This window comes from Pseudonaja textilis, unplaced genomic scaffold, assembly GCF_049901715.1.
Source record: "Pseudonaja textilis isolate UNSWEBS1 unplaced genomic scaffold, rPseTex1.2 PTEXSCF23, whole genome shotgun sequence".
In the NCBI taxonomy this organism is placed as follows: domain Eukaryota; kingdom Metazoa; phylum Chordata; class Lepidosauria; order Squamata; family Elapidae; genus Pseudonaja; species Pseudonaja textilis.
The window spans coordinates 1136709-1158559 of record NW_028262868.1 but is presented as its reverse complement, the minus strand read 5'-3'; the positions used below and the strand labels follow the sequence as shown (position 1 = coordinate 1158559).

Genomic DNA, 21851 nt, shown 5'->3' with positions numbered 1-21851 from the left:
TGACTCAAGTCTCCAAATGAAATAAAAAGAGGTGTCAGGTTCTCGACCAAAATAACAATAACAATATTTTAGCTTGTATCAAGTAATCCCTGGTGGATTGTACTCTCTGTAAGTTAGGATTGATTGATTGATTGATTTCTTTCTTTCTTTCTTTCCTTCCTTCCTTCCTTCCTTCCTTCTTTCTTTCTTTCTTTCTTTCTTTCTTTCTTTCTTTCCTTCTTTCTTTCCTTCCTTCTTTCTTTCTCTCCTTCCTTCCTTCTTTCCTTCCTTCTTTCTTTCATTCTTTCTTTCCTTCCTTTCCTTCCTTCCTTCCTTCCTTCTTCCTTCCTTTCTTTCTTTCTTTCTTTCTTTCTTTCTTTCTTTCCTTCCTTCCTTCCTTCCTTCTTTCTTTCTTTCTTTCTTTTTCTTCCTTCCTTCCTTCTTTCTTTCTTCCCTTCTTTTCTTTCTCTCCCTCTTCCTCTTGTTCTTTCTTTCCTTCCTTCCTTCCTTCCTTCCTTCCTTCCTTCCTTCTTTCTTTCTTTCCTTCCTTCTTTCTTTCTTTCTTTCTTTCCTTCCTTCCTTCTTTCCTTTATTCTTTCTTTCCTTTCCTTCCTTCCTTTCTTCCTTCTTTCTATCTTTCTTTCTTGCTTTCCTTCCTTCCTTCCTTCCTTCCTTCCATCCTTCTTCTTCTTTCTTTCTTTCTTTCTTTCCTTCTTTCTTTCTTTTCTTCTTTCTTTCTCTCCCTCTTCCTTTCTTGTTCTTTCTTTCCTTCTTTCTTTCTTTCTTTCCTTCTTTCTTTCCTTCCTTCTTTCACTTCCTTCCTTCCTTCCTTCCTTCCTTCCTTCTTTCTTTCATTCTTTCTTTCCTTTCCTTTCCTTCCTTTCTTCCTTCTTCCTTCCTTCCTTTCTTTCTTTCTTTCTTTCTTTCTTTCTTTTCTTTCCTTTCTTCCTTTCTTCCTTCCTTTCTTTCTTTCTTTCTTTCTTTCCTTCCTTCCTTCCTTCCTTCCTTCCTTCCTTCTTTCTTTCCTTCTTTCTTTCTCTCCCTCTTCCTTTCCTGGTTCTTTCTTTCCTTCCTTCCTTCCTTCCTTCCTTCCTTCTTTCTTTCCTTCTTTCTTTCCTTCCTTCTTTCTTTCTTTCCTTCCTTCTTTCCTTCATTCCTTCTTTCCTTTCCTTCCTTCCTTCTTTCTTTCTTTCTTTCTTTCTTTCCTTCCTTCCTTCCTTCCTTCCTTCCTTCCTTCCTTCCTTCTTTCTTTCTTTCTTTCTTTCTTTCTTTCTTTCTTTCTTTCCTTCCTTCTTTCTTTCTTTTCTTCTTTCTTTCTCTCCCTCTTCCTCTTTCTTTCTTTCTTTCTTTCCTTCCTTCCTTCCTTCCTTCCTTCCTTCCTTCCTTCCTTCTTTCTTTCTTTCTTTCTTTCTTTCTTTCTTTCCTTCCTTCCTTCTTTCTTTCTTTCCTTCTTTCTGTGCCTTATTGCATTGTCCTCCTTATTTATATACTACCCATGAAGATGTGGTTTCTCTCGTTCCAGAATTCAGCACAAATGTCCAAAAAGGCCTTCTTCGCTCCTCCTGTGGCGAAGTCCTGCCGTACCCCCTTTGGCAAAGGTGAGCGGGAGCTTCACGGCAAACCAGAAGATGGAGTTCCGGTCAAATCCAGCCACCCGTCCCCGATGCAAAGTGAAAAACAGAAAGGCAGCCCCTCTAGCGTAGAAAAGGAACCCGAGCGGAAGAAGAATTTGGAAAGGATTGAGAAGGTAGGTGGGAATAATAGATTTCGTTTCCTTGAGTGAGAGTTTCCAGGAAAAAAATTGGGGAGTCCTAGACTTTCATTATCACCCAGCCTCTCCTTGAAAAAAATAGGATGGGCCATTCATATTTCCATTTTCTTTTTTTTAACTCTACATTTGATTTGTATAGAAGCTCTTCGTTGGGACATCACGGGACAGTTTACAAAGGCCCAACCACGTAGAATTGCAACAAGACAAAAATCGCAGCACAGAATTCCTGACACCCGTTTAAAAAACCTTTTTTTTCTCTCTCTCTCTTTTTTTGGGGGGTGGGTACAACCTCTATTGAGATTGTAAATTAGTTCCATTTTTGTCCATAGAGGCTGACCGGAGCATCTCAGAAATGTTTTCTTTTCTTGTAGATGAAGATTGGGAAATGCAGGGTATATAGTCAGTAGAAACTTTCCCTTGACTGACGTTAAATCACTTGAATATATTTATTCTCTAATAAAAACTTTCCCTTGATTGACGTTAAATCACTTGAATATATTTGTTCTCTTTTTTTTCCTGTGTGGAAGGCATGGGATAGAAATTCATCTCTCAAATATTCCATATTTTCTAGGTTAAATTACTTGAATATATTTGTTCTCTTTTTTTTTTCCTGTGTGGAAGGCATGGGATAGAAATTCATCTCTCAAATATTCCATATTTTCTAGGTTAAATTACTTGAATATATTTGTTCTCTTTTTTTTTCCTGTGTGGAAGGCATGGGATAGAAATTCATCCCTCAAATATTCCATATTTTCTAGGTTAAATTACTTGAATATATTTGTTCTCTTTTTTTTTTTCCTGTGTGGAAAGCATGGGATAGAAATTCATCTCTCAAATATTCCATATTTTCTAGATTAAAACCCAAGGCTATTGAGGCAATTTAAAGGACTAACCAATATATTTCATAGAAGCCTTCTAGGATCACGGCAAGCTAAAATCCCAGGCATCTGGAAGGCACGAGCTTGGGGAGATTTAAAATCGTTTAAAGTATCAAGGCCAAAGACCAGCGCTTTGAACGGTGTGGAAAAAACTTAACAAGGCGATTCCAGAACTAGGAGGCACCCAAAATAAGAGCCGGTGCTGTATTTTTACATCCGGAGAAGATTCCAAGCTAAAAATTAAATCATCATCATAATAATTATAACCCACCCAGCCCCGACTCTGGTGCCGAGCCGGTTTTTATTATTTATCCTATGCTATGCAGCTACTTCCACCCGTCTCTTTTCATCTTTGCCTAGGAAAAGGGACATCTCAGCGATGCACAGTTTGAAGAGATTGTCCAAAGCGTCCTTCAAAAGTCTCCCCAGGAATGCAGGGGTATGTTGAAACTGGGGAGAGAGAGAGGGAGGGAGGGAGGGAGAGAGGGAGGGAGAGAGAAAGAGGGAGGGAGGAAGGGAGGAAGAGAAGGAGGGAGGCAGACAACTTGACTCCAGGAGTTGTGAATTCTCCAAAAGTGGACGTTTTTAGGAAGAGATGGGACAGCTATTTATCTGAAATGGGAGAGGGTTTCCTGCCTGAGGAGGAGGTTGGACTAGAAGACCTCTAAGGTCCCTTCCAACTGTTATCTTCCCTTCCTTCCTTCCTTCCTTCCTTCCTTCCTTCCTTCCTTCCTTCCTTCTTCTCCATCCCCGGAGGTTTTTAAGAAGAAATTAGATAACCATTTTGTCTGAAGTGGCATAGGGTTGCCTGCCTGTGCAGGGGGTTGGACTAGAAGACCTCTTGAGGTCCCTTCCAACTGTTATCCTTCCTTCCCTTCCTTCCTTCCTTCCTTCCTTCCTTCCTTCCTTCCTTCCTTCTTTCCTTCCTTCCTTCCTTTCTTCCTTCCTTCCTTTCTTCCCTTCCTTCCTTCCTTCCTTCCTTCCTTCCTTCCTTCCTTCCTTCCTTCCTTCCCTCCCCTCCCTCCCTCCTTTCCTTCCTTCCTTCCTTCCTTCCTTCCCTCCCTTCCTTCCTTCCTTTCTTCCTTCCTTCCTTCCTTCCTCCCTCCTTCCCTCCTCCCTTCCTTCCTCCCTTCCTTCCCTCCCTCCCTCCCTCCCTTCCTTCCTTCCTTCCTTCCTTCCTTCCCTTCCTTCCTTCCTTCCTTCCTTCCTTCTTTCTTCCTTCCTTTCTTCCCTTCCTTCCTTCCCTTCCTTCCTTCCTTCCCTCCCTCCCTCCCTTCTTTCCTTCCTTCCTTCCTTCCCTCCCTTCCTTCCTTCCTTTCTTCCTTCCTTCCTTCTTTCCTTCCTCCTTCCTTCCCTCCCTCCCTCCCTCCCTTCCTTCCTTCCTTCCCTTCCTTCCTTCCCTCCTCCCTCCCTCCCTCCCTCCCTTCCTTCCTTCCTTCTTTCCTTCCTTCCTTCCTTTCTTCCCTTCCTTCCTTCACTTCCTTCCTTCCCTCCCCTCCCTCCCTTCTTTCCTTCCTTCCTTCCTTCCTTCCTCCCTTCCTTCCTTCCTTTCTTCCTTCCTTCCTTCCTTCCTCCCTTCCTTCCCTCCTCCCTCCTCCCTCCCTCCCTTCCTTCCTTCCTTCCTTCCTTCCCTCCCTTCCTTCTCCATCCCTGGAGGCTTTTAAGAAGAAACCGGATAACCATTTTGTCTGAAGCAGCGTAGGGTTGCCTTGCCTGCGCAGGGGTTGGACTAGAAGACCTCTTGAGGTCCCTTCCAACTCTTGTCATTCTTCTATTCTAAACATTGAAAAGCAGCCGCTCTTAACGTTCAAGATGAACATTCAGCATCTGTCCTTTTTTCCCCCTGTGTAAACCTATTTTTAAAGCTTTTTCCCCCTTCTGTAAACCTATTTTTTTAAGCATTTTCCCCCTCTGTAAACCTATTTTTAAGCATTTTCCCCCTCTGTAAACCTATTTTTTTAAACTTTCCCCCTGTGTAAACCTATTTTTTTAAGCTTTTTCCCCCTGTGTAAACCTATTTTTAAGCTTTTTCCCCCTGTGTAAACCTATTTTTAAGCCTTTTTCCCCCCGTCTAAACCTATTTTTAAGCTTTCCCCCAATGTAAACCTATTTTTTAAGCTATTTTTCCCCTGTGTAAACCTATTTTTAAGCTTTTTCCCCCCTGTGTAAACCTATTTTTAAGCCTTTTTCCCCCCGTCTAAACCTATTTTTTTAAGCTTCCCCCGTGTAAACCTATTTTTAAGCTATTTTCCCCCGTGTAAACCTATTTTTTAAGCTATTTTCCCCCTGCGTAAACCTATTTTTTTAAGCTTCGAATCTTTGGCTCGCAGAGCTTTATAAAGGTGTTTCCTTGTCATTCCTAGCGAAGCTTCAGGTTCCGGCCGAGCCCGCTGAGGATCAGCGTTCTTCCAGAAGGTAACTTTTATTTTTATTTTTTTGGGGAAAATTTTATTGATTTTTTAAAAAACAAAACCTAAACAAAACAAAACCTCAAAACCTAAAACCTCTTTTCCCCGGGTTTACATCTCTTCGTACGGACGACCAATTCCAAATTCATGCTCATTTTGATATTCCCTTCCAGATCTTATTCCCGTTCTACATTTTCTATAGTAGCTTCATGGCCGACCTGGGCTCCGTTTGGGCTTCTTTTGTGGGGGCTTTTTAGTTTCTCCTGCCTCCTCATCCTAGGGCCTCCTCGGGAACTTCCTCGTTGGCTTCGCATCCAAGCCCTCCTCGGTTTTGCAAAATAAGCCCAAGGTCGAACTCCTATCCCGCCATCGGCTGTAAAAACTGATTTTGGAATATGGTATTTGGACTCGAAAACCAAAAACCGGATTCCTTTTCTTCAAACATTCTGGGGGTGGCGGATGGGGAATTTTACTTCTGAGCTCTGGAGGTTGTCCACCTGCCTTGACAAAGTGATAAGAAGGGGATAGGTCTTTCTTTGTCCTCCGGTCTCTTGCCCCCGCTGATCGGAAAGCCCCCTGAAAGGTTGCTAACAGTCACTCCGCCCCCAGGCGACAGGAAAGGCATCCGGCCAGGATAACAACGCGGTCGCCCCGAACTCCAACCCCGATGCAAAGGGATGGACGGGGTCGTTCAAAGCCACCCTCTCCTTTTGAACGACCCCGTCCATCCCTCGCATCGGGGTTGGAGTTGGGGGCAACTGAGTTGTTTTCTTGGCCGGGTGCCTTTCCTGTCGCCTGGGGTGGAGTTATTATGGTTCGGCGGAGATTATTCTCATTGTGCCCAGAGAGAGAGAGAGAAAGAGAAAGAGAGGAAGAGAAAGAGAGAGAAAGAGAGAGAGAGAAAGAGAGAGAGAAAGAGAGAGAGAAAGAGAGAAAGAGAGAGAGAAAGAGAGAGAGAGAAAGAGAGAGAGAGAGAAAAGAGAGAGAGAGAGGAAGAGAGACGGGAAGAGAGAGAGAGGAAGACAGAGAAAGAGAGAGAAAGAGAGAGAGAGAAAGAGAAAGAGGGGAAGAGAGAGAGGGGGAAGAGAGGGGGAGAGAGAGAGGGAGAAAGAGAGAGAGAAGCGAGAGAGAAAGAGAGAGAGGGGAAGAGAGAGAGGAAGAGAGAGAGAGGAAGACAGAGAAAGAGAGAGAAAGAGAGAGAGAGAGAGAGGGGAAGAGAGAGAGAGAAAGAGGGGAAGAGAGAGAGGAAGAGAGAGAGAAAGAGGGGGAGAGAGAGGAGAAAGAGAGAGAGAGAAGAGAAAGAGGAAGAGAGAGAGGGGGAAGAGAGGGGGGAGAGAGAGAGAGGAAGAGAAAGAGAGAGAGAGGAAGAGAGAGAGAGAGAGATCTGCCTCTACCTGGGATCGAACTCACAGCCTCCTGATTGTGAGGCCAGAGCTTTCCCCCCGCTCTTCTAGGCCATAACCCACCACTCAAATGTTGCTATCCGAATCAGGAAATAGAATAAAACGTGGCGCCATCTGCATGAAACAAAAAATGGGACCGAATCTCACGCGACATAAGAAGAGATCGGACGGCCGCTGCACTAGAGAGGGCGGGGTGTCTCTCCTGCTTGGTCAGCAGGGTGGTGGTGGGGGTTGGACTAGAAGACCTCCAAGTTCCCTTCCAACTCTGGTTATTCCGTATCAGAAGCTGGTCGTTTGACCAAGAGGGGGTTTCGAAGGGCAGGAAACGGTGTCCTTTGGCAGAGAGAGAGAGCACGAGAGGGAGAGGGAGAGAGAGGAAGAGAGAGAGAGAACAAAAGGGAGAGAGAGAGAGGAAGAGAGGGAGAGAGAGAGAGAGGAAGAGAGGGACAGGGAGAGAGAGGAAGAGAGAGAAGGAGAGGGAGAGAGGAAGAGAGATAGAGAACAAGAGGGAGAAGAAGAGAGAGAGGGCGGGGTAGAGGGAGAGAGAGGAAGTGAGAGAGAGAGAGGGAGAGGGAGAGAGAGAGAGAATGAGAGGGAGAGGAAGAGAGAGAGAGAAACGAGAGGGAGAAGGAGAGAGAGAGAGGAAGAGAGAGAGAGAACGAGAGGGAGAGGAAGAGAGAAAGGAGAGAGAGAACGAGGGAGAGGGAGAGGAAGAGAGAGAGAGGGAGAGAGAGGAAGAGAGAGAGAGAACGAGAGGGAGAGGAAGAGAGAAGGGGAGAGAGAGAACGAGGGAGAGGAGAGGAAGAGAGAGAGAGAGAGGAAGAGAGAGAGAGGAAGAGAGAATGAGAGGGAGAGGAAGAGAGAGAGAGGGAGAGGGAGAGAGAGGAAGAGAGAGAGAGAGAACGAGAGGGAGAGGAAGAGAGAGAGAGGGAGAGAGAGAAAGAGAGGGAGAGAGAGGAAGAGAGAGAGAGAACAAGAGGGACAGGAAGAGAGAGGGAAGAGAGAGAGAGAGAGGAAGAAAGAGGTGGGGGGCAAAACTTGGAAGGGAGCATATCTTTTTTCACTCGCGCTGACAAAGGAGAAGAAGCAGCTCTTGAGGAAGCCCCAGCAGCAGCCCCCCTCCCCACCCCCACACCCCTCTGGTCTAGCCCATCCCTAGTAACCCTGAGGACGGCTTGCGGATGGGAGCGCAAGCATCTTGTGGGCCCGACGGTGGCGCCCAAGTCCACACAATGCAGACGGCAGGCTTGAGCGGGTGGAGGCTTTTGCAGTCCTGGACGCTGGGGAAAGAAGTTCCAGTGGCTCTTTCTTGGTTTGGAGTGGGGAGGTGGGAGCCAGAAGTGGTGGTGGGGTTCTTCACCTTTGCTCCCCTGTATCATTCACCTCCGTGGGAGGGCAGGTCACCTGCCTTTCATGAGACGGGATTCCAAATGCTGGTAACCAAGTCTGGGGAATATTTCACTTCCATTCAGAATAGGAATAGAAGAGAGTAGGAATAGGAATAGGAATGGAATGGAATGGAATGGAATGGAATGGAATGGAACGGAACGGAACGGAACGGAACGGAACGGAACGGAACGGAACGGAATGGAATAGAATGGAGAATAGGAATAGAAGAGAAGAGATGGAATAGAATAGAATAGAATAGAATAGAATAGAGAATAGAATAGAATAGAATGGAGAATAGAATAGAATAGAATAGAACAGAACAGAACAGAATACAATAGAATATAGAATAGAATGGAGAATAGAATGGAGAATAGAACAGAACAGAATAGAATAGAATAGAATAGAATATAGAATAGAATAGAATAGAATAGAATAGATGGAATGGAATAAGAATAGAATAGAATAGAACAGAATTAATAGAATAGAATAGAATGGAGAATAGACTAGAACAGAACAGAATAGAATAGAATAGATGGAATGTAATAAGAATAGAATAGAATATAGAATAGAATGGAGAATAGAACAGAATAGAATAGAATATAGAATAGAATAGAATAGAATAGAATGGAGAATAGAACAGAATAGAATAGAATAGAATAGAATAGAATAGAATAGAATAGAATAGATGGAATGGAATAAGAATAGAATAGAATAGAATAGAATAGAATAGAATAGAATAGAATAGAGAATAGAACAGAATAGAATAGAATAGAATAGAATAGAATAGAATAGAATAGAATAGAATAGAATAGAATAGAATAGAATAGAATAGAATAGGAATTCTTTATTGGCCAAGTGTGGTTGGTTGGACACACAAGGAATTTGTCTTGGGGCAACTACTCTCCGTATACATAAATAGAGTTAGAAGGGACCTTAGAGGACCTTAGATTAGAGGAGGTCTAATCCAACCCTCTGCTGTAGGGTCTGCTGTAGAGGGTGGGGGGTTGGACTAGGTGACCTACAAGGTCCCTTCCAACTCTGTCTATCTGTATCAAGCAGGAGACCCGAGTCCAGTGGCTGTCCCGTTTCTTTCTTCAAAACCTCCCGTGACGGAGCCCCTACAACCGCCGGAGGGAGGTTGTTCCACCGGTTAGGGTTGCAGGTGGCTTCTCTCTCTCTCTCTCTCTCTCTCTCTCTCTCTCTCTCTTTCTCTCTCTCTCTCTCTCTCGTTCCTTGTCTTGTCCTCTGCTGCTTTGGAGAATAGGTTGATTTCCCCCTCCTCTTCTTTATGGCAGCCTAGGCCTAGGATCCTCTTCCCACCCCACCCCACCCCGCCAACAGGTTGGGCTAACTTAAAATCAGGTTGGATAATTTAAAATATTTTTCTTCACTTGTATTTGCTGAATCCCCGCCCCCGCTTCTCCTCCTCCAATGGCTAGCCCTGTTGCATTGGTTTCTTCCTTTATTTTGTTGAAAGCCTGGAAAATGCCTTTCTTCCGAGGGCTCGATTTTCCTGCTGGGAGAACTCCGGTGCAAGGACACAGACAACTGCTTGGAAGCTGGTTCCTTTTATTTTTCAGGAAGGCGAGAGATAGCGAGAAGTCTGCGTTCCTGGGGCTAGCCACCTTTGTATAATAAACCCCTGATTTTTATACCTTTTTTTCTCCTTTTGTGTGCGCGTGCTTGTGTTTGTATTTCTTAATGTTTTAAATCCTGCCGGGGGGTTGTCTTCATTTCCGCCGGAGGGTAAACTCCGCGGGGTGGTTTGATTGGATTATCAGTTTCATCCTAATGTTTTCTTATATTTGTTTGGTGGCAATCTCCTGTCTGCTATGGAATTTATTTCGTGTCTTTTGTCTATTTTGTTTCGCTGATTTGGCCTGACCTGTTGTTTGTAAGGGATTTCTTTTTCTTAGCTTTCTTAATTACTTGGCTTTTGTCTAGGGGGCTTCTTTCAATACCTTTCATTAAATCTCTTCTCCTATGCAAGTTTGTTTTATGGCTGGCCTGATGTTCCCTTTGGGCTTTTCCTGCTTGGGTGTCACCACTGTCCTCACGAAGTTCCCTTTCCACAATTTCACACCCGATGTAACAGAACCCTTCCTCGCTTGCGTCCAAACTCCCAACGGCAGCGTAATAAAAGGTGCGTCGAAATATAAAGCCCGTGAACCATTTTCAAAGCAGACAGCCCGAGGGATGAATCAAAGGATCAGTCAATCACATGAAATAGGAAGTAGGAGCAGTTGGCTGGGCTGGCTTAAAGTTAGGCCCGGATTTCTAGATTGGGTTTTAAGCCATTGGGCAGCCCTGCCCTCGAGATGACGCATTTCAGGCCGGGGATCCAAGGAAACTCTTTGCGCTGGTCCAACATCCCCAGCCAGGTATCGTTCAAACTGACAGACTTAAAAAAAGATCACCAAGGATAGATACATCAAAGATGGGTTAGCAGGCTCGGCTCTTTATCCTAACTTATCGTCTGAACGAAACCATCATATCAATATTTATTCCGTACGGCACAGGAAGGGATCCTGTCAGCCGGCGCTCCATTCCAAACCCAAGAAAGAAATCCTGAGACTCTTTTCATTAGAGAAAAGACCTCTCTTTTGCTGGAAGTCAAGCGGTAGCAACCGGAGAATGCTGAATCCGAGGAAATAGGCGCGTAAATCACATCTACAAAGTAATGACAACGTCCCCACCCCCCCAATAGTTCAATTGGCTCATCCAATTAAAAGTTGTGTATATCATCAGGGGGGCATCTTGAGGAGGCTTCTGTCCGTTGACCTTGGTGTAGCTTGATCAAGGTTTGCAGCCGCGCAGAGAAGAGAGAGCTACGCGACAAATAGAAACCTAAAAGCAGGAATTTATACTCCCCGCTCGATCCCGTTCTCAGTTTATACAGGATAAGACCGAATCAAGGGCTCACTCCTTGGCTCCAAAGGAGGGGAATTTGAAGGGAAACCTCTTCTGTTCCAGAGCAGAGAAGTGGAAACATGGAGGACTGGCCCCCTTTGTGGATTTGCTTCGTAGTTACTCGTTATTCCTAGCCGTCTTTACTCCCCATGCCGAGGTTGACCTCCCTAGCCCTCCTTCCTCCAGTCACCCTCACGTAATAATGTCAGGAGGGAAGCTAACAAAAAGCCAACCGGGCTGGGTAAAATCTCCCTGGCCGTTAAGTCGGTCGATCGGTCCCAAAAGAGACGCGAGGCCGTGACTTGTTTAAAGCTCTTTTCATTAAGTTGAATCTGGAGGCCGCCGCCGGCTGGGTGTGCGGCGGCTTATATTGAACTGGTGCCGGGCGCCGCGGCCAATGACAGCCGTTCGAATCACCCGCGATCGGCCGAGCTTTGTAAACGGCCAATCAGTGCCGTGCACTCGACCAATCCCGGTCGCTGTGCGTTTAGCCGATCAGAAGTGGAGGTTCACAAGAATGCAAATGTAAATACAGAACACCGGCCGTCATGCACAGTTCGGCCTCCGCATCGTTACGCCTCTCTTAAGCGCCCCCATAACGTGGACGGTGTTCTCCGGTCAGCAGCCATGTTCGACTCTTGGCGATTCTCTGGGCCGGTGTGTGTGTGTGTGTGTGTCTGTCTGTCTCTCTGTCTGTCTCCCCATCTCCTGACTTCGTGCCTGCTTCTTTGACCCCTTCCTATGCCCTGTCTGGTTGTCAGCTTTGGCGGTGTCATGGCCCCCGTGTCTTCTTGGGCGCCCTGTTTCCTGTTTCCCGCTCGCTCTTTCCAACCATCATTGCTTTCTCCCGGAGAATTACCCCGCGCGGCACGGTCCAAAATAAGGGAGGTGCCGTTTCGTGATTATTTTTAATTTTTTTGGGCCTCCCAGGGGACAAGTTCTGGCATTACGCGTCCCAGAACTTAACCTGGTTAGTCGCTGTTGCGGTGGTTGTGCCAGAGAGCGAGGAGCCTGCGTGGGATGCAAGGATGGGGCCAGGACCATCAGGGAGTGGAGTCCGGCGGCAGTGACGCCGAGCCCCCCCTCCTTCCCCCTCCCTCCGAGGAGCCCGTACCCAGCAGGGCTGCTCGCAGGAAAAGCAACCGGGGAGGAAGGCTGCCAATAGCCCCTCCCTTAAGAGATTAAAAAGCCAGCGGAGAAACCGGAGTTCTTTGCAGGAAGCAAAGACAGTTTTTGCGCTCCAGCCTTGCGGACGTTCGGACTCTCTGACTTGGTGTTTGGAGAGACTCTTTGGGTTTATCGATTAGGAACTTGATCTGTTGTTCTTGGCAGCCTTGCAAGGCTCTTTCTGATCGGAGCTAATTCATCGGAAGCAGCCTTTTATTTATTTTTTAATCCGTGAAGGAACGGGATTCGTAAATGAAACATTCAACGGTTGTGGCCGGGGCCTTTGTCACGTGTTTCCTCTCCGGGAAACCAGGTTTGGGTCCGAACCGTCGCCTTGTAAGTGCAACAGAGAACCTAAGATGCTCACTTTCTATCTCCACAACAGCCACTGGCTTGTTTCAGTTTAGGGTGTTTTTTTTTTTGTTTAATTTTATTTATTTATTTTTGCAAGAAGGTGCATTTCCACCCAACGCACTGAGCGGGAGAATTCACCAGGTGTGGTTTTTCTCAGGAGACGTCGGAGACATTCCCTCCCGCGCAACGGAGTGACCGGCAGGAGAAAACCCAAGCGGGACGGAAAGAACAGCCGGTCAAAGTGAAGAAGCAGAGCAGATTTGGCTCCAATCAAGGTGAAAAAAGGCCAAGTATGTTTCCCCCTTTTTTATTTTCCACCCCCCTACCCTCATAGAAATCACAAAGCAAAACACGCTGTTAGGAATAGGAGTCACCTAACCGCTGTTTGGGTTAGAAATATATCAACCAGGATAAACATTTTAAAACTGTAACTTTAAGAAAATGCAAAAACTGTTATTAGGTGTGGTTTCTCAAACGGCCATAAGATGGAGCCAGAAACCTGGGGTTGTTTTAGTCTGAGTCTCAGAGTGTATCTCTGTTTCCTTCGGTTGGAAAGTATTGTCCATTTCTTCGAATTGACTGATATTCCTGGATTTAATGTAAGTCTGATACCGAACTGGTTTTTTTTTTTGACACTGGACTTTGATATTTGGATTATCCCTGGATTGAAAAACTGACTGATTTTTTAAAATGATTTCTCAGTAATGATACTAGGTTATACAATTGTTGATTGATAATATGAGTTATTATGTAATATAACCATATTAGCGTTTAGGAAACGGGTGCGCACAAAAAAGTGGTAAACCAACTGATGCACTGTTTGTAAATTTATGAAGAAGGATGATGTTTTTATGTTTTATGTCCTATGTCCTATGTGGTTTTGTTTGTTGTTAAAATAAAAAACTTTTTTTAAAAAAACTGACTGATTTTACCTGTGAATGACTTTTGGGCTGCCTGTTTTGGACTTTGCTTCAACCTTTCTGGAAGTAAAAAAAACCCCTACATTTCCTGCACAGCGTATCTGTGTCCTGTGTGTGTTTATTATTCCAACACTTCTCTCAAATACGTCGCCCTGTATGCACTCATTCTCCTGACGGGGAATTACCTCAACACACGCCGTGTGACAAACTTCTGCTGGGCCGGGAAGAAAAGGGGGCTTTGTGCGAGTGGCGGCTTTGTTGAGGTAATTCCCCGTCAGGAGAATGAGCGCCTACAAGGAGACGTATTTGAGAGAAGTGTTGGAATAATACACACACAGGACACAGATACGCTGTATAGGAAATGTAGGTTTTTACTGTAAAAACCTACATTTCCTGTACAGCGTATCTGTGTCCTGTGTGTGTATTATTCCAACACTTCTCTCAAGTCCAAAAGAAGCAATCCAAAGTCATTCCCAAGTAAAATCGGTCCGTTTTTCGATCCAGGGATAATCCAAATATCAAAGTCCAGTGTTAAAAAAAAACAGTTCAGTAACAGACTTACATTAAACCCAGTTAGAAATTAGAAGAAATGGAGGATCGGCAACACTTTCCAACAGAAGGAAACAGAGACTGACTCACCCTCTCTTCTGAGACTAAGACTAAGACAATCAAGTTGATGGCCTCCATCTTATGGCCGTTTGAAAAACCGCGCCCAACTGCAGTTTTTTTGCAATCTCTTCAAGACATGTTTATCCTGGTTTATATATTTCTAAGCCAAATACCTGTTAGGGGATAATCCAAATATCAAAGTCCAGTGTCAAAAAACAACAGTTCAGTAACAGACTTACATTAAACCCAGTTAGAAATTAGAAGAATTAGAAGAAATGGAGGAACGGCAACACTTTCCAACAGAAGGAAACAGAGAGACTGACTCGCCCTCTCTTCTGAGACTAAGACTAAGACAATCCAAGTTGATGGGCTCCATCTTATGGCCGTTTGAGAAACCGCCCCAACTGCAGTTTTTTTGCAATCTCTTCAAGACATGTTTATCCTGGTTTGTATATTTTCAAGCCAAATACCTGTTAGGTGACTCATATTCCTAACAGGCTTTGTTTGGCCGGAGTTTGTGGCCACGGATGGTGGGAAATCGAGCCAAGTGGACCAGGACCCAAATCACATCTTCCGTGATTTCCATGCCTTTTCAAAACAAAGCGGCTAAGGCTGACCGTGTCCTCTTCCAGTCCAATAGCACTAGTCAGTTTCTCTCACATCGGTCTTCGGGGGGTTTTTTTTGTCGAGAGAATACAGACAGACACACATACACACAATGGGCAAAAGTCTTGGTTTTTTTTTTTTTTCTTTGTCTCCCCGGCAGACGAGAAAGCGGCGTCAAACCCTGTCGGGCGTCCGGAAAACCGGAAAGGAAAACCCAAGAAAGCGTCTCCAGGCGACGCCCAAGACGTCACGGACTTAGAGGAGGAAGAGGAGGAGGAAGGAGGAAGCGACCGCGGCCGTGAGCTGAACTCTGCCTCTGTTCCAGGAGGGTTTGGGGAGGGATAGGCCCCCAAAAAGCGGAGTTGGGGTGAAGCCGGGCAGATGCCACCGGCGACGCCGGGCAGCCAAGCTGGGTTTCCTCTCTTTTCTTTCCTTTTTTCTGCAAAAGGCCGTGAAATTGGGAAGGACTTAGAGGGTTTTTGGGGTGGCCTGCTTGGGCACCCTGAGTATCCCAAGGAGAGCGGCTCCCAAAGAAGCTCGCTCAACCGACGGTTTCCCCCACCCCACCAGGAAGGGGGGGCCTGGACTTCAAACCGCGGTCCCCGCTCCTTCGACCCGAAATCCCGGCCTCGCTTTCTCCACTTGGGCGCCTTTCCCCCCCCATTTTTTTCGTCCCACGGCTGTCTGTCTGTCGGGCTGCAGGCTTGGCGCCTTTGGCGGTTGAGTCGCCTTCCTCCTCCTCCGTTGCAAACCCTGGCGTGGTTTTTTTTTGGGGGGGTGGGTGGGTGGGGGGAAAGTATCACGCGCCGAATCAATACGCCCCTCCATGGGTGTTGGGGGGCAGGGGGATCCTGGTAGGATTTCTGCACACACACACACACACACACACACACACACACCCCTTCTGTTAAGGTAGCTGGAGGATCAACCCACGGTCTCCTAAGGGGTCCCCCGTCTTGAAGGTTAGCCGGTGGGGGCGGGGGGATGGAAAACAGTGGGAGCATAGAAAAGCACCATATCACCCCCCAGGCTTAAAGTCACTAAGGCCATGGCAGGAAGGGAGGGAGGGAGGGAGGGAGGAAAAGGAAAAGAGAGAAAGAAGGGAGGGAGGGAGGAAAGAAGGAAAAGTGAGACATGAGGGGGGAAGGGAGGGAGGGAGGAAAGAAGGGAGGGAGGGAGGAAAGAAGGGAGGGAGGGAGGAAAAGGAAAAGAGAAAGAAGGGAGGGAGGGAGGAAAGAAGGGAGAGAAGGAGGAAAGAAGAGAGGGAGGGAGAAAAGAAGGGAGGGAGGAGACGAAAGAAGGGAGGGAGGGAGGAAAGAAGGGAGAGAAGGAGGAAAGAAGAGAGGGAGGGAGAAAAGAAGGGAGGGAGGGACGAAAGAAGGGAGGGAGGGAGGAAAGAGGGAGAGAAGGAGGAAAGAAGAGAGAGGAGGGAGAAAAGAAGGGAGGGAGGAGGAAAAAAGGGAGGGAGGGAGGAAAAGGAAAAGAAAAGAAAGAAGGGAGGGAGGGAGGAGGAAGAAGGAAAAGTGAGACATGAGGGGGGAAGGGAGGGAGGGAGGAAAGAAGGGAGGGAGGGAGGAAAAGGAAAGAGAAAGAAGGGAGGGAGGGAGGAAAGAAGGGAGGGAGGGACGAAAGAAGGGAGGGAGGAGGAAAAAGGAAAAGAGAAATGAAGAAGGGAAAGGCAGGGAGGGAGGAAAAAGGAAAGAGAAATGAGGAAAGAAGGGAGGGAGGGAGGAAAGAAGGGAGAAAGGAGGAAAAGGAAAAGAGAAATGAGGGAGGGAGGAAAGAAGAAGGGAGGAGGAAGAAAAGAAGGGAGGGAGGAAAAAGGAAAGAGAAATGAGGAAGGGAAAGGGAGGGAGGGAGGAAAGGAGAGGGAGGGAGGAAAGAAGGGAGAAAGGAGGAAAAGGAAAAGAGAAATGAGGGAGGGAGGAAGAAGGGAGAAAGGGAGGAAAAGGAAAAGAGAAATGAGGGAGGGAGGGAAGAAGGGAGGGAGGAAGAAAAGAAGGGAGGGAGGAAAAAGGAAGGAGAAATGAGGAAGGGAAAGGGAGGGAGGAAAGGAAGAGTGAGAAATGAGGAAGGGAAAGGCAGGGAGGGAGGAAAGGGAGGGAGGGAGGAAAGAAGGGAGAAAGGGAGGAAAAGGAAAAGAGAAATGAGGGAGGGAGGGAAGAAGGGAGGGAGGAAGAAAAGAAGGGAGGGAGGAAAAGGAAAAGAGAAATGAGGGAGGGAAAGGAGGGAGGAAAGAAGGAGGGAGGAAAGAAGGAAAAGTGAGAAATGAGAGAGGGGAAAGGGAGGGAGGAGGAAAGAAGGGAGGGAGGGAGGAAAAGGAAAAGAGAAATGAGGGAGGGAGGGAGGGAGGAAGAAAAGAAGGGAGGGAGGAGGAAAAGGAAAAGAGAAATGAGGGAGGGAAAGGGAGGAAAGAGGGAGGGAGGAAAGAAGGAAAAGTGAGAAATGAGAGGGGGAAAGGGAGGGAGGAAAGAAGGGAGGGAGGGAGGAAAAGGAAAAGAGAAATGAGGGAGGGAGGGAAGAAGGGAGGGAGGAAGAAAAGAAGGGAGGGAGGAAAAGGAAAGAGAAATGAGGGAGGGAAAGGGAGGAAAGAAGGGAGGGAGGAAAGAAGGAAAAGTGAGAAATGAGAGGGGGAAAGGGAGGAGGAAAGAAGGGAGGGAGGAAAAGGAAAAGAGAAATGAGGGAGGGAAAGGGAGGAAAGAAGGGAGGGAGGAAAGAAGGAAAAGTGAGAAATGAGAGGGAAGAAGGGAGGAGGAGAGGAAAAGGAAAAGAGAAAGGGGAGGAAAGGGAGGGAGGGAAGGAAGGAAGGAAGGAAGGAAAGGGAAAAAGGAAGGAAGGGAGAGAGGGAGGGGAGAGAGAAAGGAGGAAGGTGGGCATGAAAGAAGTGGAGGAAACCGGTGTGAAAGTAGAACGAGCCCAAGAAGAGAAACCGTAACTTCTCTTGGAAAAGAGATAAGACAATTATAGTAATTTAATTCCTCCACCGAAGGTCTAAGAGTGGAAAGAAGAGAGAGCTGCTCGGAAAGAGTGGAAAGTTATTATCTTGTGAGAGAGAGAGAGAGAGAGAGAGAGGACGGTTTGGGAGTTTTGAGCCCTAGGAAGCATAAAAATTATCCTTCATAGGATAATTCTGTGACAGAAGCTCTGACTGAGAAAAGAAAATAATAATCGATGCATATCAATAAAAAGTAACCGGCAAAAATGAGAAACACGTGTGTGTGTGTGTGTGTGTGCGCGTGTGTGCGCGCGCGTGCCATGTAATGTTTACAGAGAGGAAGAAATCGGGTTGCCGAAAACGCAGGGAAAGAGAGCGCAGGGAAATGAGGCTCGCCTGATCTGACCTCTCCTGCCCAGGGCGGGAGGGGGGGATGGGGGATCTTCTTATTGCAACATCCCTGACAGGTGGGCCCCTCCAGCCCCAATTCCAGCCAAGGGGGAGTTGGTCTTCCCGGTCGGTCGTGGAGCAGCTGCCTGGCCCGTCATGGACTTTGTCCCATGGCCGATTTCTCCATCTTTTTTTTTTTCTAGGCGGCTGCACGGCTTGGGTCCAGTGTTCCTACCCCAGCTGTGAGAAGTGGCGGCGGCTCAGCAGTGACGTCGATCCATCAGCCCTGCCCGAGGACTGGTCCTGCAGCCAGAATCCAGGTAGAGGAGGAGGAGGAGGAGAAGAGGAGGAGGAGAAGGAGGAGGAAGAAGAGGAGGAGAAGGAGAAGGAGGAGGAGGAAGAGGAGGAGGAGAAGGAGGAGGACGAGGAGGAGGAGAAGGAGGAGGAGGAAGAGGAGGAGGAGAAGGAGGAGGAAGAGGAGGAGGAGAAGGAGGAGGACGAGGAGGAGGAGAAGATGAGGAGGAGAAGGAGGAGGAAGAGGAGGAAAAGGAGGAAGAGTAGGAGGGGGAGGAGGGGGATTAGGAGGAGGAGAAGGAGAAGGAAGATGAGGTGGAGGAGGAGGAAGAGGAGGAGGGGGGAGGAGGGGGAAGAGGAGGGGAAGGAAGAGGAGGGAGGAGGAGGAGGGGGAAGAGGAGGGCAAGGAGGGGGAAGAGGAGGAGGAGGAAGAGGAGGAAGGGAGGAAAAGGAGGAAGGGGAAGAGGGGGAGGAGGGGAGGACGAGGAGGAGGAGGAAGAGGAGGAGGAGGGGAGGAGGAGGGGGAAGAGGAGGAGGAGAAGGAGGAGGAAGAGGAGGAGGAGGGGAGGACGAGAAGGAGGAGGAAGAGGAGGAGGAGAAGGAGGAGGAAGAGGAGGGAGAAGAGGAGGAGAAGGAAGAGGAGGAGCAGGAAGAGGAATAATAATAAAATAAAATAAAGAAATAAAATAATAATAAAATAAAATAATAAATAAAATAAAATAAATAAAATAAAAAATAAATAAAATATTACAATAAAATAATAAAATAAAATAAAAATACCTGGACTTTTCTCGCACCCCTGAATATCGTCTCGCACTCCCAGGGGGTTCGAGCACCCCAGGTTGGGAACCCTGCAAAGTTTAGAAGACTTGATATTAAGTCAGCTTGCAACCATGGCAGAGAGGCCAAACGAAGGGCCTGTTTCCGCCTCCAGGAGGTTGACTTAGCTCTTTTTAAAGGAGAGTTCAGGCGTGGGAGACGTCATTCCGGGGAATTTTTCTGTTTTTCCCCCTCTGGAAGCCAAGAGAGAAAAGAGCCTCTTCGTTGCTCTCCAGACTTAGGATGGCTGACCACAATCCAGAGGCCTGACTTGAATAGGATTCCGGACAGGAAAGGGGAGAGAAGAAATGAGCTCATTTCCTGACAGTGAGAAACGATTGTGTGACATGTGTGACATTTCCTGACCGTGAGAACCAAGTAAGAACCGGTGAAATGACTTCCAGAAGTTGTGGGTGCTCAATCCCTGGAGATTTTTTTTTCTTTTGCAAGTTTTATTGGTTTTTAAAGACAAACAAAATATAAAAACATCCAACTCTCTTTCATAAATGTACAAGCCGCGTGTCGGCTGGTTTACCAATTTTTTGTGCATCCATTTCATAGTCTCAATTACAGTTACACTGCATCATAACTCATATTATCAATCAAAAATTCAATCAAAAATGGAATCAATCAAAAATGGAATACCCTAATATCACCATTAAACAATCATTTGACTGTAACTTTGTTCATTCATACTTGGCGAGATAACTATAATTAACCCGAGGAGATTTTTTTTTTAAAGAAGAGATCGGACAGCCATTCGTCTGAAAAAGGGGGTATAAGGGGCTCCTACTTCAGCATGGGGCTGGACTAGAAGACCTCCAAGGTCCCCTTTCCACCTCTTGTTTAGTCGGTTCATTCCAGGCTGAAAGGGAAATGCCCATCCCTGTGGACAAACTGGAGGTTGTTTCTGGTGTAAAGATAGATAGATAGATAGATAGATAGATAGATGGATGGATGGATGGATGGATGGATGGATGGATGGATGGATGGATGGATGGATGGATGGATAGACAGACAGACAGACAGACAGATAGATTGATAGATAGATATAGATAGATAGATAGATAGATAGATAGATAGATAGATAGATAGATAGATAGATAGATAGATATATCTATCGATCGATTGATCGATAGATCGATGGATAGATAGATAGATAGATAGATAGATAGATAGATAGATAGATAGATAGATAGATAGATAAGATGGATAGATCGATGCATAGATAGATAGATAGATAGATAGATAGATAGATAGATAGATAGATAGATAGATAGATAGATAGATAGATAGATAGATAGATAGATAGATAGATAGATATAGATGGATAGATCAATGCATAGATATAGATATAGATAGATAGATAGATAGATAGATAGATAGATAGATAGATAGATAGATAGATAGATAGGATGGATAGATCGATGCATAGATCGATGCATAGATAGATATAGATAGATAGATAGATAGATAGATAGATAGATAGATAGATAGATGCATAGAGATAGATAGATAGATAGATAGATATAGATAGATAGATAGATAGATAGATAGATAGATAAGGGATAGATCGATGCATAGATTGATGCATAGATCGATGCATAGATAGAGATAGATAAGATGGATAGATCAATGCATAGATAGATATAGATAGATAGATAGATAGATAGATAGGATGGATAGATCGATGCATAGATCAGTGCATAGATAGATATAGATAGATAGATAGATAGATAGATAGATAGATAGATAGATGCATAGATAGATAGATAGATAGATAGATAGATAGATAGATAGATAAATTTATTGTCATTGTATTCAGAAACCTGAGAACAACGAAATAAGGTGCTCTTCCACCGCATACAACTGAACAACACCAAAAGACATATACAAATAACAATGTAAACCAAATTAAAACAAATAACAGTTAAAAAACTGTACAACCAGGATATATATATATGTTAAGACCACCAGATTCATAACTCTGCATTCAACCTGATCACAGCACTTGGGTAAAAGCTACGTTTAAATCTACCTGTCCTGGCTTTCAGCACTCTATATATCGTCTTCCTGATGGTAGGATCTCAAACGACGAGCGGCCTGGATGCGAAGGGTCTCTTCACGATCTTTTGTATCTTCCTTCTACATCCCATGTTATACAACTCCTCCAAGGAGGGGAGAGGACATCCGCTGATCTTTTGCGCCCTTTTTTTATCACTCTTTGGAGTGCCCTTTTCTCCGCCTCCGTACGACTCCTAAACCACACACAGAGGCAATAAGATAAAATGCTTCGATAAAAGGCAACCCAGCAGACTCTCTGGCAGTGGTTGTGATCTTAAAAGTCTTTAAAAAAAATACAGTCATTGATGAGCCTTTTTTTCTAGGGCTAAAATATTTGCCCTCCCCATGTTAGATCTTGTTTCAGGCTGATACCTAAAAACTTAACTTCTTCCATGACATGAGAGACCTAAGACCGCGGGTGGGCAAGCTACGGCCCGCGGGCCACATCCGGCCCGTTGCGCTGTCCAATACGGCCCGCGGGCCACCTCCGGCCCGTCGGTCTGTCCAATCCGCCCGCCCCTGAACAACAATCGCTGGGCGTGGCATATTGCCCTGTGCCGCGTGCCCCCCAAAGCTGCCAAACAGCGCGGAGCGCTCTCGGGGTAGGAAAGAAAAGAAGAACTTTGCAAAGGCCTCGGCTGGGCGTTCGAAATCCCCTTCGAGTGCGACCTCTCCGAAGGCGAGTCCCCGCCGATCCCCCCCCCCGTTTTTTTTTTCCCGGGGTTTCCAGGCTGAAACTTTGCAAAGGTAAAGTTTTTGCAGGCGGGAGCGTCTTCCCGCCGAGGAGCGGGAAGGGTTCCTCCTGGCGGGCGGGCGGGCTGCTTGGAGGAGGCGGCTTTTTTTAAATGGCCTTTTATAAAATTGGAACGCCGATCTGATTTTCCATGTGGCCCCCGACAGAAATCAATCGCCCACCCCTGCCTAAGACCTAAGAGCTACGTCAACATCCTGGAGG

The 21851-nt window shown here is 46.2% G+C and overlaps 1 protein-coding gene across 1 annotated transcript in view; it reads left to right on the top strand.

The window, feature by feature from the left end:
- The first annotated feature begins 1513 nt into the window (after positions 1 to 1513).
- Positions 1514 to 21851, top strand: part of ZCWPW1 (zinc finger CW-type and PWWP domain containing 1) — a 34947-nt gene continuing 14609 nt past the window's right edge. The window contains exons 1-7 of the mRNA XM_087919023.1: positions 1514 to 1726; positions 2989 to 3067; positions 4992 to 5030; positions 10477 to 10487; positions 12417 to 12549; positions 14555 to 14692; positions 17923 to 18039. Coding sequence (XP_087775149.1) covers positions 1514 to 1726; positions 2989 to 3067; positions 4992 to 5030; positions 10477 to 10487; positions 12417 to 12549; positions 14555 to 14692; positions 17923 to 18039 — 730 coding nt within the window. The remainder of the gene's footprint in view (positions 1727 to 2988; positions 3068 to 4991; positions 5031 to 10476; positions 10488 to 12416; positions 12550 to 14554; positions 14693 to 17922; positions 18040 to 21851) is intronic.